Below are 17,026 nucleotides of genomic sequence, written 5' to 3' on the forward strand. Positions count from 1 at the left end.
CAGACGCATCCAAACACAGAGTCAGAATTTAGAAATGCTCACAGCACCCCGAGCACATGATTAGTGAGCACTCTCTGTGGATGTGGTGTAGACCAGCTTGGGTACTGTTGAATGTGTACAGTGGGTATAAGCTGCATTACCAGTCTTGGATGGTGGGACTGTGGGCTGGTCTGTGACTGAAATAAAATGACTGGTCCTGCAACCCACCTCATTTAAGAAGCAGTGCCCTAAGGAATGACCACTGATGAAACCAGGATGATAAAAAGACAATACACCGACGCCCCTCCACGTGGCCACCTCACTTTACTCCCTCTTAGACTGAAGAGAAAAGGAGGTCCAAGCACTTCAGGGCTGCTTGGGCAGGGAGGGCAGCTGGGCAGGGAGCAGGGTACATCCTTCAAGGGACCCCAGAAAGGAAGAGGGACAGGTGCCAGGCAGGACTGGCCCAGCCACCTGTCATCTGAGCAGCGTGGTCCTGCTCTGTGGGGTTGGATTTGGGACTAGACGGTGAGAAAGTGTCTGTGAGCTGGGCAGCACAGGTGTGAGCTGCTGGAGTAGCTGTTTTATTTGCTGAGGTTCTCTGCGTGCTGGTGGCAGATACCTCCTGACACCACAGGCTGCTCCCCTGAGGTCTCCAGCGCACACGGCCACAGTAGGAAGCCTGGACGGTGAATGAGTACCTCCTAATCTCCTGGCCACAGAAACTGGAAACACAGTGAGACAGAAACCACTTGTGGAAGGCCAGCACAAGAGGCAAGGGGCTTTTGCTACAGCAAGAAGGTCTAGTAGGCAAGAGATAAGGGCTTCTAGACACTGAGAATTGCATCCTATAAAGATAGGTGGCCAAGAGAAATGGTGGGGTTAGCTTTTCTTAAGGATGGATGATAAATAGGAAAACAGCTCTAAGAACAACAGATTCTTTCATTTTCCAGGGACGGTTTTGAAATGTCTCCAAAGGAAGAGTGAGGCATGAATGAGATTCCCTCTCAGGATCCTGGCCTCCCCAGGAATTTGTCAGTTCCCCCTGGACATCTGCAGGTGCTGTGACTTCCTTTTTCTCCTCCAGAGAGATAAGGGACTGAGTAGGTTCAGACTAAGGCATGGGACCAGAGTCCCTAGGCTTGAGTCCTAGAGCCCACCTGGCCCATTCCCTTCACTTTATTCCTGCAGCCAGCCCTCTCCTCCCCATATTGTGACACGCAAACTCAGGTCTAGGGCACCAGCAGACTGGTCCCACACTGCTAAGTGACAGAGCTTTATCTCGTCTCCTGAATGTTTCTGACAATTATCAACCTAATAATAGATTATATTTGTACGGTGACAGACACTTTGCAAAATGCTTTCACACCTACTCTGTCATTTAATCATAAAAGGTGTGCAAGTGAGTGTGTGTGTATTTACCCCCATGCCTCATTAGGAAGAGCTATCAAGAGGAGACACTTCCGTACCCTCCCCCAAGTCTCACCTCACCCCAGGTACTTCCTAGACCTCGGCTGTCCTCTGTGTCATTGAAAGAATAGTTTTATTGCATAAACATTTGTGTCAAAAACCACACACATCTCCAGAGTCTTCTGCTTGTTTCTGCCTGGAACTGCATCTCTTGGTTGCAGTGAGCTATAGTTTCTTTATCCTCAGACCTTTTCTTGGGGATGCAGTAGGGTGGAGACGGTGAGGTACCAGGAATAAACAAATCGAGATGGGGTTTCTCGTCCTGAATCAGTTCCTCATTCTTTCTTTGGGCCTTTATGAGAATCACTAACCTCTCCAGGTTCCCCCATATAATTGTGTCCATTGCTTCTTAAAACCATGCAGAAAACTGTCAGATTTAACATAACTAATGAGAACCAGCAGTGGCCACAGGACTGGAAAAAGTCAGTTTTCATTCCAATCCCAAAGAAAGGCAATGCCAAAGAATGTTCAAACCACGGCACAATTGCACTCATCTCACATGCTGGTAAAGTAATGCTCAAAATTCTCCAAGCCAGGCTTTAACAGTACATGAACCGGGAAATTCCAGATGTTCAAGCTGGATTTAGAAAAGTCAGAGGAACCGGAGATCAAATTGCCAACATCTGTTGGATCATCGAAAAAGCAAGAGAGTTCCATAAAAACATCTACTTCTGCTTTATTGACTATGCCAAAGCCTTTGACTGTGTGGATCACAACAAACTGTAGAAAATTCTTCAAGAGATGGGAATACCAGACCACCTGAACTGCCTCCTGAGAAATCTGTATGCAGGTCAAGAAGCAACAGTTAGAACAGGACATGGAACAAAAGACTGGTTCCAGATTAGGAAAGGAGTACATCAAAACTACATATTGTCACCCTGCTTATTTAACTTATATGCAGAGTACATCATGCAAAATCCCGGGCTGGATGAAGCATAAGCTGGAATCAAGATTGCCAGGAGAAATATCAATAACCTCAGATATGCAGATGACATCACCCTTATGCCAGAAAGCAAAGAAGAACTAAAGAGCCTCTTGATGAAAGTGAAAGAGGAGAGTGAAAAAGTTGGCTTAAAACTCAATATTCAGAAAACTAAGATCATGGCATCTGGTCCCATCATTTCATGGCAAATAGATGGGGAAACAATGGAAACAGTGACAGACTTTAATTTGGGGGGCTCCAAAATCACTGCAGATGGTGACTGCAGCCATGAAATTAAAAGACGCTTACTCATTGACAGGAAAGCTATGATCAACCTAGACAGCATATTAAGAAGCAGAGAAAACATTACTTTGCCAACAAAGGTCTGTCTAGTCAAAGCTATGGTTTTTCCAGTAGTTACATATGGATGTGAGAGTTGGGCTATAAAGAAAGCTGAGCACAAAAGAATTGATGCTTTTGAACTGTGGTGTTCAAGAAGACTCTTGAGTGTCTCTTGGACAGCAAGGAGATTCAACCAGTCTATCTGAAAGGAACTCAATCCTGAATATTCATTGGAAGGACTGATGCTGAAGCTGAAACGCCAATAATTTGGCCACCTGATGCGAAGAACCGACTCACTACAAAGACCCTGATGCTGGGAAAGATTGAAGGCGGGAGGAGAAGGGGTCAACAGAGGATGAGATGGTTGGACGGCATCACTGACTTGATGGACATGAGTTTGAGTAAGCTCCGAGAGTTGGTGATGGACAGGGAGGCCTGGCGTGCTGCAGTCCACGGGGTCGCAAGGAGTCGGACACGACTGAGCGACTGAACGGAACTGAACCAAATGAGAAGCTGCTATACAGGGAATTCTACACAGTGCTCTGTGGTGACCTAAACGGGAGGGAAATCCAAAAAGAGGGGAGATATGTATGTGGATAACTGACTCACTTTGCCGAACAGCAGAAACTAACACAACATTGTAAAGCACCTATGCTCCAATACAAATTCATTATTAAAAAAAAAAAAAAGTTCCCAGATGTAAGTGAAGAGACACTTTCTGCAAAGTGTCTCAAAGTGCACAGTTAACTTGCCTGGCTGGTCCTTCTGGAGAATGCGACACAGTGAGCCGTTTCACCTCACAGATAAGTGACTGCAGCCGAGAAGGGCAACAGGAAGGCATGACCGATGAAGTCCAGTCCTTGCCCCCTTTACTTCCTGTCCACCTTCTCCTCCCCGTGGGCTCCCCTCGCGGAGTCCTTCCTCTCCAGACCTCTGAGCAGGACAGAGTGCCGAGGCATTTGCTCCGCTGTCCTCGGGGTCTGCAGTCCCCTCACCCCACTGATGACAGCTGAGCCTGCAGACTGTGAGGAGCCGGGGCCGGTACGTTGGTAAGGCTGGATGAGAGAAGAGAGGAGACACTTCTCTCTGCGGTCAGATCCTCACCCTCCACACTTCACCAAAGGGAGTGAGTGGACCCCAGCTCTTTCTCTCTCTTTCCCAGCAAGTGCCTTTTGGCTGCAGACAAGGCTTCTGTCTCTTGGAAGAGACTGTTACCCCACCCCCAGCAGGGGCTTGGCTCCCCTCTGGGCCCTTTGGCTGGAGCCACTCGCCATTGTTTCAGCATCTCTCTGATGGATGCTGCCACTCTCTTGTGTCATCTGTCCCCTGTTCCCCCTGCAGGTCTCTAGTCCTCCCACCACCTTCTTTAGGTGAAGAGGCACTAGAAAGAGAGCCGCAACTACTGAGCCCACGAGCCGCTACTGCTGAAGTCTGTATGCCCTAGAGCCTGTGCTCTGCAACAAGAGAAGCCACCAAGGTCAGAAGCCCACACAACACAGCTAGAGAGTAGTTCCCGCTCTCTACAACTAGGGAAAAGCCTGCGCGGCCACGAAGACTCAGCACAGCCAAAAATAAATAAGTAAGCAAAATTATTAAAAAAAAAAGTCACTAGGAAGACCCAGGTTTAATTACATCACTTGCTAGATTCAGAATCTTGGGGAAATTGGCTAACCAGCCTCAATGTCCCCATCGGCAAAGTGGGATGGTGCCATCTAGCCGCATAGAACTGTTGTAAAGGCCAAATGCTTTGTTCAAGGTGCTCTTGGCAGGCACAAGTTGCCTCCGTCATCCACTCCACCATGAAGTCCTGGAGAAAAGCTCCTTGAAGGCAGGGACGGTTTCTTCATCTTTCTGAACCCAGGGTCTGACACAAGGGGACCTGCCAGCGAAGTCAGAGGAGAGATCGGAGCCTGAACTCAGCAAGGCAGCTGGGGGAGTCAGAGGAGAGTGGGCCGAGAGGGATGAAAGAAGGAGGGGATGTAAGGGCCGAGGGAGGCAATGGGGTGGACAGGCAGCTCGGGCCTGAGGAGGCCCACACACAAACGCACCATGTGGGTGTGTGAACCGATGAATGAGATTTTTGAAAAGCAGAGCTGTGTACACGTCTTTAAAAATCCAGCCCTTAAAGATTATCCAGCCCCAAACCCTCCTTTGTTGTTGTCATTTAGTCGCTCAGTGGTGTCTGACTCTTTGCAACCCTGTGGACCGTACCCTGCCAGGCTCCACTGTCCACCGGATTTCCTAGGCAAGAATACTGCAGTGGGTTGTCTTTTCCTACTCCAGGGGATCTTCCAAGCCCAGGGAACAACAACCCTCCCCACCTGTCTCCTGATTCTTTACACCGAGAAGCCCCCAAATCCTCCTTAATGGGGAGGAAAATCAACATCCAGGTAGGGAACACTTGCCCAGTAATCTTCAGGGAGTTAACAGCCTGAATCAAGCAGGCCCGAGTTGATTCCTGGTTAGAAACTGTGTGATCTTGGGCTAGTTAGTTTTTCATTCTGAGTCACAATTTCCTCATTGATAAAAATGTGGATTGTAAGAATGAAATGAGGTGATGTAGTTACAGCTGGCTCCATGGGCCTGGGTACGGGAAGGGGACTCCGTGGATGTGACTGGTCTTTATCTTCTTTTTCCCAAGACCACCCCATCTGTCCTCCCCTGTGATGGAGGCTACATCATGACCGGTGTGGTCAAAAGTCATAGGGTCAGCTGCGTGGGTGCTTGGGGCTGGTCAGTTCACAGGGGCTTTTGAAGTGTGGGTAAGCTTATTTTCTTATCAACCACTCAAGGGAGAACAGAAAAAAAAAATGATGTCAGCTCAAGACTGAAGGAAAAGTAAAAACAGGGATTCAAAGGAGGGATTCAGAAAAGTTTAGAAGCTTAGAAACAGCTTTGGAGAAGGGAACGGCAACCCACTCCAGTATTTCTTGCCTGGGAAAATCCCATGGATAGAGGAGACTAGAGGGCTATAGTCCATAGGGTCACAGAGAGTCAGACTGGACTGAGCTGATAAAACAGCAACAATGTTGCTGAAACAGCTTGGTTCCAGTTTTCTGGGGACTGTAGAAACAGCACTGGACAGGGGATCGGGAGCTTTCTCTGATCCTTCGTGGGGTCACAAAGATACTCTGAATTTACCTCTGTCTGCCCAGATGCAGGAAAGGGAAGGATGATCGGCCTTGCCAGGTCTCTACCAGCCAGGGAGGTCTGTGTCTGGACTGGGGAACGCTTTCTTTTGCCGGTCTGGCCAGCGTGAATGGGAAATTCACTTCCCTTTCTCAACTCCCACCGTGTGCCCCTTGGGGATTTTACACAACACCGAGGGTGTTCTCTGGGAGCTGGGGCTTTCTAGGTCACCCTTGTTTATAGTTCCTTTAAAACCCAGAGACAAACTACCCCTTAATTCATGCACTGCCTGGAAGGGGAATCTGCCTTTCAAAAATCCAAAGGAAGCCATTAAATCAGGTTGGTAACCACTGTGACTCACCATGAGCTTTCCTTCATAAAAAATGAGTCAGAACGACTTTCCAGGAAGTTTGGTTACTTTAATTAGCTACCTCTTTTTTTCTTGCCCTTAAAAACATGCAGTAATTTGACAATCACCCAAGTATGGATGTTACCAGCTACCAAGCTGAGCCCCTAAAAGTGAAGGATCTGGGGTTAGAGGTGTTCCAGACAACATGGACTAAAGGGTCTCCTTGGAGTGGAGGACCCATTAAGAATTCTTCCCTGAGTGGTGGAAGAAAGGAGCAGGATCAATACCTAGGGTTGACCCTCGAGGCCTGGGTGAAGGGGTGAAGGGAGCTCTAGCTACCTGCAGCCCCAAAACACTTAGCAGCAAGGTTCATTATATACATTGCATCTTTTTTTTTTGGCCGGGCTCATGACATGTGGGATCTTAGTTACCCCACCAAAGATTGAACCCATGCCTCTTGCAGTGGAAATTCAGAGTCCCAACTGCTGGACCACCAGGGAAGACCCCAGAATCACAAAACCTTAATGATGTCATTTGAGGAAATGATGGCCACAGCTGTCATGACTGTGCTAATGGCTTTAAACATACCAGTTCTCAACCTACTTTCTAAGGATGTACATTAATTGTCCCCTTTAAAAGACATGAACTGGGACTTCCCTGGTGGTCCAGTGGCTAAAACTCCATGTTCCCAATGCAGGGGGCCTGGGTTCAATCCCTGATTAGGGAACTAGATCCCACATGCTGCAACTAATCAGTAATCAACTAATCAACTATGTGTAGCCAAATCAATAGACAAAAATAAATTTTAGAAAAAGATGAAACTAAATTAACTTATCAGATCACACAACCAGTAAGCAGCAGAGCTGTTTTCTTTACCCTACATCTGTTTGATTCTAAATCCATACTCTTCAAAGGTTATCTGTTCCTGCTTCCTGGGGAAGCAAAGTGGTCTAAGGTCACATTTTGAACTGACAGTCACTGGGATGACAGTTGTATTTGAAAGATCCAGTTTACGTTCAGATTCTTGTACCTACAACCTAGTCTGTGCGAGCTCCTACACTCCCAGACAGGAGGCCGGAACTGTGGAGATGGCCAGTAACAAATAAACCTTCCTAATCCCACTCAGTCGTGTCTGACTCTTCGGGACACTATGGGCTGTAGCCCGCCAGGCTCTTCTGTCCTCGGAATTATCCTGGCAAGAATACTGGAGTGAGTTTCCATTCCCTTCTCCAAGGGATCTTCCCGACCTGGAATCGAACCTGTGTCTCCCGTAGTTCCTACATTGGCAGGCGAATTCTTCACTTTCCTGGTGGCTCAGCAGTAAAGAATCTGCCTTCCATGCAGGAGACTTGGGATATATCTCTGGGTTGGGAAGATCCCCTGGAAAAGGAAATGGCAACCCACTCCAGTAGTCTTGCCTGGGAAATACTGTGGACAGAGAAGCCTGGTGGGCTACAGTCCATGGGGTCGTAAAAGAGTCGGACATGACTGAGCAACTAAACAACCAATCCCGTCTCAGGATTTGAACCCCCTCCATCTCTTGGCTCACTTTTCAGGGTTTTATTATAGGCCCTTCTCACTCCCGACACAGGCACCTTGACTTGGTCCCATAACTAATAACAGAGCTCCAGAGCTAGCCTGCTAAGTGCACTCTTCCACCCATATGGACACTTTCTTAACTGTGTCCTCACATACCCAGGACAATATACCTGGCCCAGATGAACAGAGTTGGCTCCAGCCAGCCTGCTACAGGGGGAAGGTGACCCAGCTTCTCCTGAAACAAGGCTTCTGGACTCTCCTTTTTCTAGGGAAGAGCTCAGAACAGTGACAGGCCTGATACTCTTCAGGAGAACTGCTTTGAAAGCCTTGCTCGAGTTCTGGAGATTAAAGGCAATTTTCTTCACAACTGGGAAGAACAGATGCCCCACTCCATAGACCCTATAGTAGCACATACTCAGCTAATAAAAAAATTGACAAATGGTTGTAATTGGCCCACTCTCTCCTAACTTAACTGTCCCCAGACACAAAGCAAAATATAAAACCTGTGCCACCACCTGTGCAGGCAGACAGTATCAATACTAAACTGGGGAGGGGGACGGGCAGGAAAGTTTATGGTAAATATATCCTACAGATGCCTCCACAAGACCCCCAGTTTTCTTGTCCCTGATCCAGAGGCTTTTAGCTTCAAGAATGGAACTAGACTGGGACTTCCCTGGTGGTCTAGTAGTTAGGAATCTGCCTTCCAATGCAGGGGATGTGGGTTCCATCTCTGGTCTGGGAACTAAGATCCCACATGCCACAAGGCAACTGAGCCAGCCCGCCTATCCTACAGAATCCATGGGATCCCATGTACCACAACTAAGATCCAGTGCAGCCAAATAAATAAATACCAAAGGGGGGGGGGGGAAAAAAAAAGAATGGAATGAGACTGCACCTGAAGACTTGGGAAAAGATTTTAGCTCTGGGGGACATCGATTCTCTTCCACTTCTAATTTTTATGCCTCTAATGATCTAGATGAAAGACTAATTGAGGTCTTGTTGGGATGCTATTAAAGTTATTTGGTGGTGTTACAATTTATACTCATCTTTCTTTAAGTTCTTTTTAATTATATGGAGCTTTCAAAGTAAGGACGTCAGAGTTAAAAGCAGGGAGCTATGAAACTTTCTTCTCAATTCTTTTCTGTTCTTTTTCTCTTATTCACAAAGCAAAATCATCTCCAGGCACTAAGCCTTCCTTTCTGGGTCTATTTACCACCCACATGCATGTAATTTGGAAGACGAACACTTGTACATGGGCCTCTTTGGTTAGATCCTTGAGTAGGATTATTGAGAAATCTGGGGTTAAAAGGCCTTAGTTCCCATTTACCAAAGACAGGTTTTGCCTTCCGTCAGCCAGTAGCATCTGGGAACACAGCCTGTTGTTTCTAAGGGTCTTGGAATGGCAAATGAAGAAGTGAATCTCAGAATGTTCCTGGGGGTCCAGTGGTTAAGATGCCAAGCTTCCACAGCAGAGAGTGTGGGTTCGATCCCTAGTATGGGGACTAATAATCCCATATGCTGCATGGTGCAGCCACACACAAAAAAGGTGGGGGGGAGAAGGAGAAGTGAATCTCCTCCATCACTTGTTTGTTTCTAAGGATCTAAGGCCCTATCCTAGCCTAGTTCCAGAGACTTTGCTCTACTGTAGACCAATGTCTACTGTTCAAAGGCTCCAGGGTCATACCCCCATCTCTAGGGAACCTCTTCATTTCCTGACTCAGCCTTTGGGTCTGATTGGCTGAAAAACCAAGCCAGAAAGGATACATGAAATGAATAAGAGATTCATGATTTGATGAATTCCAATAACCCTCTCCCGCCCTTGCTTTTCTGTTTCTGTCCCCAGAAGAGAAGACCCTTACCTGTGTTCACCTGGCTGAGAGCACTTCGAGCATCTGTAGAATCTGCTATGTCCCCACTCATCTTGATATCTGCAGGGAAAACACAACTGATTTTAATAACAGGTCACAATTTTTCTCACTCTGACATATGTGGCTGTAACTAAACAGTGAAGAGGAATGTGTAATTACAACAACCATCAGACTTTCAAATTCCTGATTCCTGAACATACAACTATTAGAATATTCATAAGCTTGGGGGCACATGTACTCTTCTCTTAGGCTAGCCTCCTTTCTCCCCTTTCCTGGGCTGCTGTAGGGTCTCTCCCACTTTGTAGCATTCATTGCCACTACCTTCCATCACCAGGCTCAGCTGGTTAAAAATTTAAACAAGGGGAAGGGTACAACAGAGGGTGGGTGGAGCATGGGGGAGAATGCCTCCCATTCTTCATCCTCATTTCATTTGGGATCTGGAGAATGTAAGTAATTTTTAAAGTAGCATAAGAAATCCATCTCCCACCCTGCCCCCCACCCCCACCATAATAACTCTAACCTAGGAGGTAAGAGTACCCTTGAACCAAGGCCTGCCCTTCTCATCTTTCTCTCCCAGTCCTGCCTCTGTTCTCTGCCTGATTCTCAGAGGTCAGCCCACTGTCTAGGGAGCAAACCCTAGTATCTGTGTGGCCCTCTTTGGGAATCCTTACCTTCTCTCCTACTCCTTCAACATTTGCAGTTCTTAGTAAGAGAGGGGCGGTGAGCGGGTCAGAGCCTCACAGCGAGAGAAGGCCTACACAAGGCCCCCGTCTCAGTCCCCAGGTGCTGCTGGTCTGGCCTGTCTGCCCTGCTTCATTTCAATAAATTAAACATTTACCCACAACAGACAGCTGCCACTACCTAAGAGGCCCCTAAGTCTCCTCCAGGGTGCACAGAGAGAAGGAAAGATGTAACTTTGAACTAACTCTCTTTCTCTAGACTCCTCTCCTTATTAAACCACTCAAATACTGAAGCCGTTAAAGACAGAAGAATATTTTATTCAAATTGGGTTGACCCCCCCCCCCCACCTTACCCCCACCCTCTTCTCTGGGGCAGCATTTTAACTCTTTCAAATCTGATAAAGTCTGGGTGAGCCAGTTTGCATACCCAGCTCCCCAGCCAATGTCGGGTAAGCAGGCCATCTTCATTTGCATCAGGTAATCAGGCAGTTGGCAGTCTGGATGCCTGAGGTCTGGAGAGGATCAGGATGAGGGAGAAGAGTTGACCTCCCCCCAGGGGAAAAGTGGGAAGAAACTCATTTATTTATTTAGTTTAGGGCAATGACGTGTGTGGCTCTGGCAGAGATTTAAATTGTGGTCCCAGGGGTAGCAGTGACCGCAATGCAGAAGGGGTGACTGTCACGCCAAGCGAGACAGAGATGGGGAGTCCCGAGGCTCTCCAGACCTTGGACACCCCAGCAGCAGGGGAGGGTGTAAGCAACTTTAGGAGCCACTGTAGTTTGAGGAGTATTTTTGAGATCAGCCTAAGTGACCACTCCCAGATGAATGCATGGAGCCCGGTATAGCCCGCCTCAGATATCCACGCTGTCCTGTGTGGTTACAGACCTCAAGGGGAAACCCTGCAACCACACCCGCCACCCCTCTCAGTGCATGACACTTGAGAAAGCATTTCTCTAGCCTAACCAAAGTCCTTCCTGCTGCAGTTTTAAACTTTCTGTATAATCTGTCATGCATAAATCTGCAGCGTAACTAGTGTGGGCCACCTGGACACGCCTGCAAAGGATTTCTGCTAGTCCTCACTTTCTGCTCCAGTGGGGAAATGGGCTTTGCTTTGTCCTACCAATGAAGTCCCACCCTTGAGCTGGGCATTGCCTACCACAGACAGGCTCAGTCACACTCCCCCATAGGGATTCTCAACAGTGCTGAGAAAAAGTCAGAGACTGATGAGGAAGCGGGTGGAGGGGGTGAGTTCTCACCCTCATTGGGCTTTTAAACCTGCTTCAGCGTCCTGGGAATGCAGAGTACAGATTTTGACAGCAGACAGACAGACCTGGATTTAATCCCAGTGCTATCCTAACTAGCAGGGGGAATCCTAGCCACACATGTGAACCTGTTTTCTCAGCTGAAAAAAAAAAAAGATAAGGAAAGAATGATACTTCCCAGAGTTATTGTGATGAGCAAGTAAGATATTGAATGAAAACAGCCTGGCACAGCACTTGGCACAAAGAAAGCACGTAATAAATGAATGAACTAACCAGATACTTAGGCTTCAATGGGGTCCCCTTCTCCCATTACAATAAACAACTTTGGTTTTCTGTCTCAGCACTATCATAATTCGTCCTTTAGGTGGAAAGGCATCTGCATTCTCCAAATTCTGACTTCATTAGAAAAATGCTCATGGGAACAGGAAGAGTTTAAGTAGTAGTGAGGCTGGGATGATAACCAAGTATTCTGAATCAACTTATTTCAAACTTCTGACTTTTAAGAAGGGTAACTTTTTAGCTCAACTGTAATTTTATGCCTGTAAGCCAGACTCTCCTCTAAAACCCATTCCCTGCACCATCTTTAAATCTATCGCAAAGCCATCTCTCTGACCTTTTAAATTAGCATTAAAAGGTAGTCCTAATCATATTGAAAAATAACTTTTGAAGGAGTCAAAAGCTCCACACTCTACCAGGACATCTACTCGTTTGATGTATCCATCATGGGAGCAACATCGTGATACTTTGCGATTGGACAGAGATGTGGGTCTGCATGGAGGGGCAGGCTGAGATGATCTGTAAAAGCCCTTAAGTGCCATAGGATGCTAAGATACTGAGAACCTGTTCCTGTTGGGTAGCAGGCTGAGGCTGACGGGCAGAATGAGCTCTTGGGTTTCAGCCTAAAAATGGGCCAACACCGAAACTCCCCGAGACGCCGTAACCCTTTGCCTGTCGGACAACACTTGCCGGAGGTGAGTGGGGGAGGCGTGGGGTGGGGCCAGGCTTCTCTCTGTTCTTATCTCAGTTGGCACGAGGAGGCTCCTTGCCATCACTCCCTTCCCTGGGGAGGCTCAGCTGCTCTGTGTAAGAACCCAGATACCAGACAGCCCCTCATCTGCCTCCCTGGCGCCGTCATTCTCTGAAGCTGGGGCAAGGTGTTGGCTGCTGGCCTTGCCCTCCTGACGCCTTGGCATGACCCAGCAGCAGCCCCTCCTGACACATCGGTGAACCAGGATGTGTGTGTGTGAACCTGTAGGAGCAGAGTCCAAGGGGCAGCACTTCCCCAGGCTGCGGGCTGGGCGCCCACAGTCCTGGGCCTCCTGGGCCCAGGCGACCCTGGGAAAGCAAAAGGTCCACTCCCCTCTCTCCTACGGTCCATCTTCAACTCTTCGGAAGGGACTGGAGCTCCTCCTGGCTTCTCCCTCCCACACCTACTGCTGGGGGCACGTCTCCCAGAGGCGATTCAAGGGGCCTATCAGTCCTGCTTCTAAGCTAGCCATGTCTCCAGCTCTTGTGTGGAGGAGACAGCTCTTGCCTCCACTTCAGGAGAAAGGCACACCCTCTCATGAGACATTCCAGCCCTGGGGTCCCGAGCCATAACTGGTATCAGTCTGTGAGACTTGAATCTTCTTTCCCAACCCTGATGGGGAACAGCTCACAGTGAGGAAAGGGGCAAAACAAGAGGTGCCCTGGGACTAACTAAGTGTCCCCCTTAGGCTGAATTCCACTGTCTCCTCTGTCTCTTCTGCCTGAGGTTTTTGACTCTTTTTTTTTTTTTCTGGCTACACTGGGTCTTTGTTGCTGCACATCAAATTTCTCTAGTTTCGGAAAGTGGGTACTGCTCTCTAGTCGCTGGGTGTGCAGGCTTCTCATTGTGGAGGCTTCTCTTGTTGAGGAGCACAGGCTCTAAGGCGAGTGGGCTTCAGTGGTTGGGGTGCACGAGCTTAGTTGCCCTCAGGCATATGGGATCTTCACGAACCAGGTATCAAATCCCCATCCCCTGCACTGGCAGGCAGGTTCTTAACTGCACCCCCAGGGAAGCCCTCTGTCTGACTCTTGTCTACCCCTCCACCTGTTTGGGGCCTGGGAGGGAGCAGCCCCTCTTTGGCTGGGGTGCCCTGTGTCTGGTGACCTCATGCATGCTCGGGTATTTGTGTCGAAGGAGAGGCACTCTACAAAATACAAAGTGCTGAGGCCCCAGGCAGACCTGGATCACGGCTGGCACCCAGGTTATCAGAGCGAAAAGACGGGCTGGCACAGGGGCTGACATGCTCGCGGAGCCGCTGAGTGGGGGGCTCCTGGGTAGTCAACACCCTACTTTGTGTGCTCCCACTTCCCCTCCAGACCCCACCCCAAAATGTTGCAGTAAATCAGTGCAGGAGGAATCCGCAAGGGCTCAGACTGGGAACTCGCAGGGCAAGTGCTGTTTATAAAGTATCCACAGGATGCAGGATCACTGGGAGGGAAAAAACAGGGTTCAAAGGAGACCAGATTTCAGGATTTTCCTGGTGGTCCAGGGGTTAAGAATCCATCTTGCCAGCCTGAATGGGACGGGAGGAATGGATACAAGTGTATGTATGGCTGAACCCCTGCTGTCCACCTGAAACTATCACAACATTTTTATGGTCTATACTCATATATATATATATATATATATAAAAGAATCCAGCTTGCAATGCAGGGGACAGGGGTTCGACCCCCAGTCAGGGAACTAAAATCCCACATGCCATGGAGCAACTAAGTCTGCACATCACAACTAGAGAGTCCACGTTCTGCAATGAAAGACCCTAAGTGCCACAACTAAGACCCGATGCAGCCAAATAAATATATAAATAACTAAAAAAGAGAGAGAGAGAGACCAAATTTCTGCAAAGAGGATCCTGAACTGAGAGACCCTAGAGAGGGGTCCACGAGGAGACACTCCATAGATGGATCCTCCCTCAGAGACCCCACAGCAGGGTCCTCAGTGAAAGACCCTAAAAAGACAACCTTGGAGTAAGAAGCCCACTGAGAAGACCCAGCAAAGGGAACCCTCAAATGGAGACCCAGTCAGAGAGGCTTCACAGAAAGTCCCAAACTGAGTGATCCCTTTGAGGTGCTGTCAAAGGGGAACTGGACACCACAGAAGGGCCAAGAAACCTCACAGGAAGGCTGGACAGCCCCAAGGGGAGACAGGCTGAAGAAGTGGGCTGGGGAGTGGCAGCAAGCAGATGTAGAGAGATGACTCAGGTTGCCCGGGTGGATGCAGACCCCACCTGAGGAGGCAGCACCCCTCGATGTCTGCCTGCAGGGGACAGGGCTGGGGGAGGTGCCGGGCTTCTGATAAGCATCAGCCTGGAGCTTCCTCCCAGGCCAGGCAAGGAGGGCTCGGCCTCCTCACCTCAGCCTCACCCTCTAGGGCTCTCGGCAAGATCCTCTTCACCCTCAGGTGGCCTCCCTGCTGGGTTTCAGGGTCCCCCCTCCCCCTACTTCCCCCAGAGCAGGAGCTTCCAGAAGACAACGAGGTGGAAAACCCCCAGGAAGTCTCTGATCTTCCTGAGGTCTTGCTCCCCGTGTGTGCTGAGGCCTTCTTGGTGGGAAGTGAAGGAACAAGAGCCCAGGATGGGCTCCTGGCCACGTTCAGCTCCATATTGGTGCTTCAGGATCTGGAAATGGACTTTCCCCAAACATTGGATGATACCCAGTTGGATGGTTCCTTCCGCCTCACCAAGCCCTTCCTGGCACATCCTAGTGCCCAGGGATCCACTCAGAGTTAACACCTCACTGTCAGCTGGCTTTCTCTCAGCCACACCAGGACTATGTCGGGGGAAACTGGAGTCCCTGGGTCTCCTCCGTGCATCCACTGCTGCTTGATTTCAGGACTGGCCGCTCCAGGAAGGGCCTAACTCTCCAGCCTGCCCTGCTCCTTGGGTTGGGTCTTGAGAATTGCTTCCTCCATTCTTCCTCCAGAAAGCCAGGTAACAAAATTCCCACCAACAGCCCTGAAGTCCTTAATAAAGGCCATGCATTGGGTGCTGCCCCTTTTGAGAGGCAAGTCGCTGGTTTGAAATGGCCAAACCAGGCTCAGCTTTCTTCACCTGGAGTCCTTCTCTACTCAGGCCCTCAGACCTCCAGAAGGCCCACTCCAACACCAAGTCCAGCCTCTGGTATTAGGAGCTCCTGTCCTCCCCCGGATGGGGAAGGAGGGATCAGCGGGGTGAATGGAGAGGGCCTTGGTTCACTCCATGCCCACAGACCTTTCATGAAGGGGAAACTGACTCCCAGAAGAGTATTTCTATGGCCTAGGTTCCCACCCCTGGGGAGAGGAGAGCTTGGAATCGAAATCTATGGGACATAGAACAAAGAATACAGGAACTGGGTACCCCTGGGTCTCCCCCGCCATGCACCCACTGCTGATGTATCTCTCACATCCCCTCTCAGAGAGAGAGAAGGACTTCCCACAGACCCCTGAGCAGGCTGCTCCTCCAGTAGGGTCCCACAGAGCTCCGGCTCAGCCCCTGCACATGGACTCCCCAACCCCGCCGTGCACCAGCCTATAAGGTCACCTAGATCCACACAGCTGGGGAGCAGGTACACCTTCATCCATGGGGTCTGCTCCACCTTCTCTCCCAACATACCTGAGGACAGGTAGACTCCCCTCTGATATTCGCCAGACGTACTTCCCTAAGCCCTAATCAATACATGTGCGCCGAAGCAGCTGCCCTGGTTGTGCCTCTGTAAATGCCCAGCTCTGTTCGCTTCTCCTAGGCACCCTTAGACGGCACAAATGTCCATTTGGCCTCCACTTCATATAAATGCCGGGGACACCAAACACCAACATGTGGATACAAGTACTGCCCTCACTTCTGTGCTCCCAGGTCCACACCCCTGGTTGAGCCAGTGAGCCACACTTCTGCAGTAAGTGAACAGGGCAACTTTGCCGAGCCTAGGACAGCCCAGCAAGCCCGGGTCCCACACAGCTGTGGCTCTTGGGGTGCTGCGAGCCTTCAGAAGCCCTGCCACCCCCACGCTGTAGCCCCCACCTGCATTCTTCCCCCAAGCCCCCCAGACATTCTAGGCACCCGCCCGCCCTGGGTGGCCCGCTGGCCACACCGCCCTCTCCTGGCCTCAGGGGAGCAAGACCCCCGAGAGCGGCGCCCCTGTCCTTCGCTCCTTCCCGCACGCAGGGACACCTGTCAGAGCTCGCGCCCTCCGCCCCTCACCTGGGTGCATGGGTTCCAGATTCACCATCCTGCCCCAGGCAGGGCCAAAGCCAGCGCCCCCCCAGGCCCCTCGCGTCTGCCCCAGCCGGGCCCCGGGGGAAGCCAGGGTCTCCTGCCTCCTGCCCCCGGCCGCCACCGCCGCGGGAGCCGCCGCCGCCGCCGTCGCGCGCTCGGCTGCTCGCTCTCGGCCGCCCGGGCAGCGCTCGGCGCGGCGGGATTGCCACACTCCCCAGGTGAGCACGCCGCGCGGCGGGCGGCGGCCGCGGGCCACGCCCCCTGGCAGGG

General features: G+C 50.1%; 1 protein-coding gene across 2 annotated transcripts in view; it reads right to left on the reverse strand.

Annotated features, from left to right (window-relative positions):
- POU2F3 (POU class 2 homeobox 3) overlaps window positions 1–16,822 on the reverse strand; it is an 88,672-nt gene extending 71,850 nt beyond the window's left edge. The window contains exons 1-2 of one of the 2 annotated variants that reach the window (XM_020891401.2): window positions 16,742–16,822; window positions 9,590–9,658 (exon numbers count right to left, since the gene is read on the reverse strand). In XM_020891401.2, coding sequence (XP_020747060.2) covers window positions 9,590–9,658; window positions 16,742–16,769 — 97 coding nt within the window. In that variant the 5' untranslated portion in view covers window positions 16,770–16,822. Of the gene's footprint in view, window positions 1–9,589; window positions 9,659–10,269; window positions 10,537–16,741 lie in introns of those variants that run through there. The other variant, XM_070473474.1, reaches the window with a different exon arrangement.
- Window positions 16,823–17,026: the final 204 nt, after the last annotated feature.

The sequence above is a fragment of the Odocoileus virginianus genome, chromosome 10 (genome assembly GCF_023699985.2).
Source record: "Odocoileus virginianus isolate 20LAN1187 ecotype Illinois chromosome 10, Ovbor_1.2, whole genome shotgun sequence".
Classification (NCBI taxonomy): domain Eukaryota; kingdom Metazoa; phylum Chordata; class Mammalia; order Artiodactyla; family Cervidae; genus Odocoileus; species Odocoileus virginianus.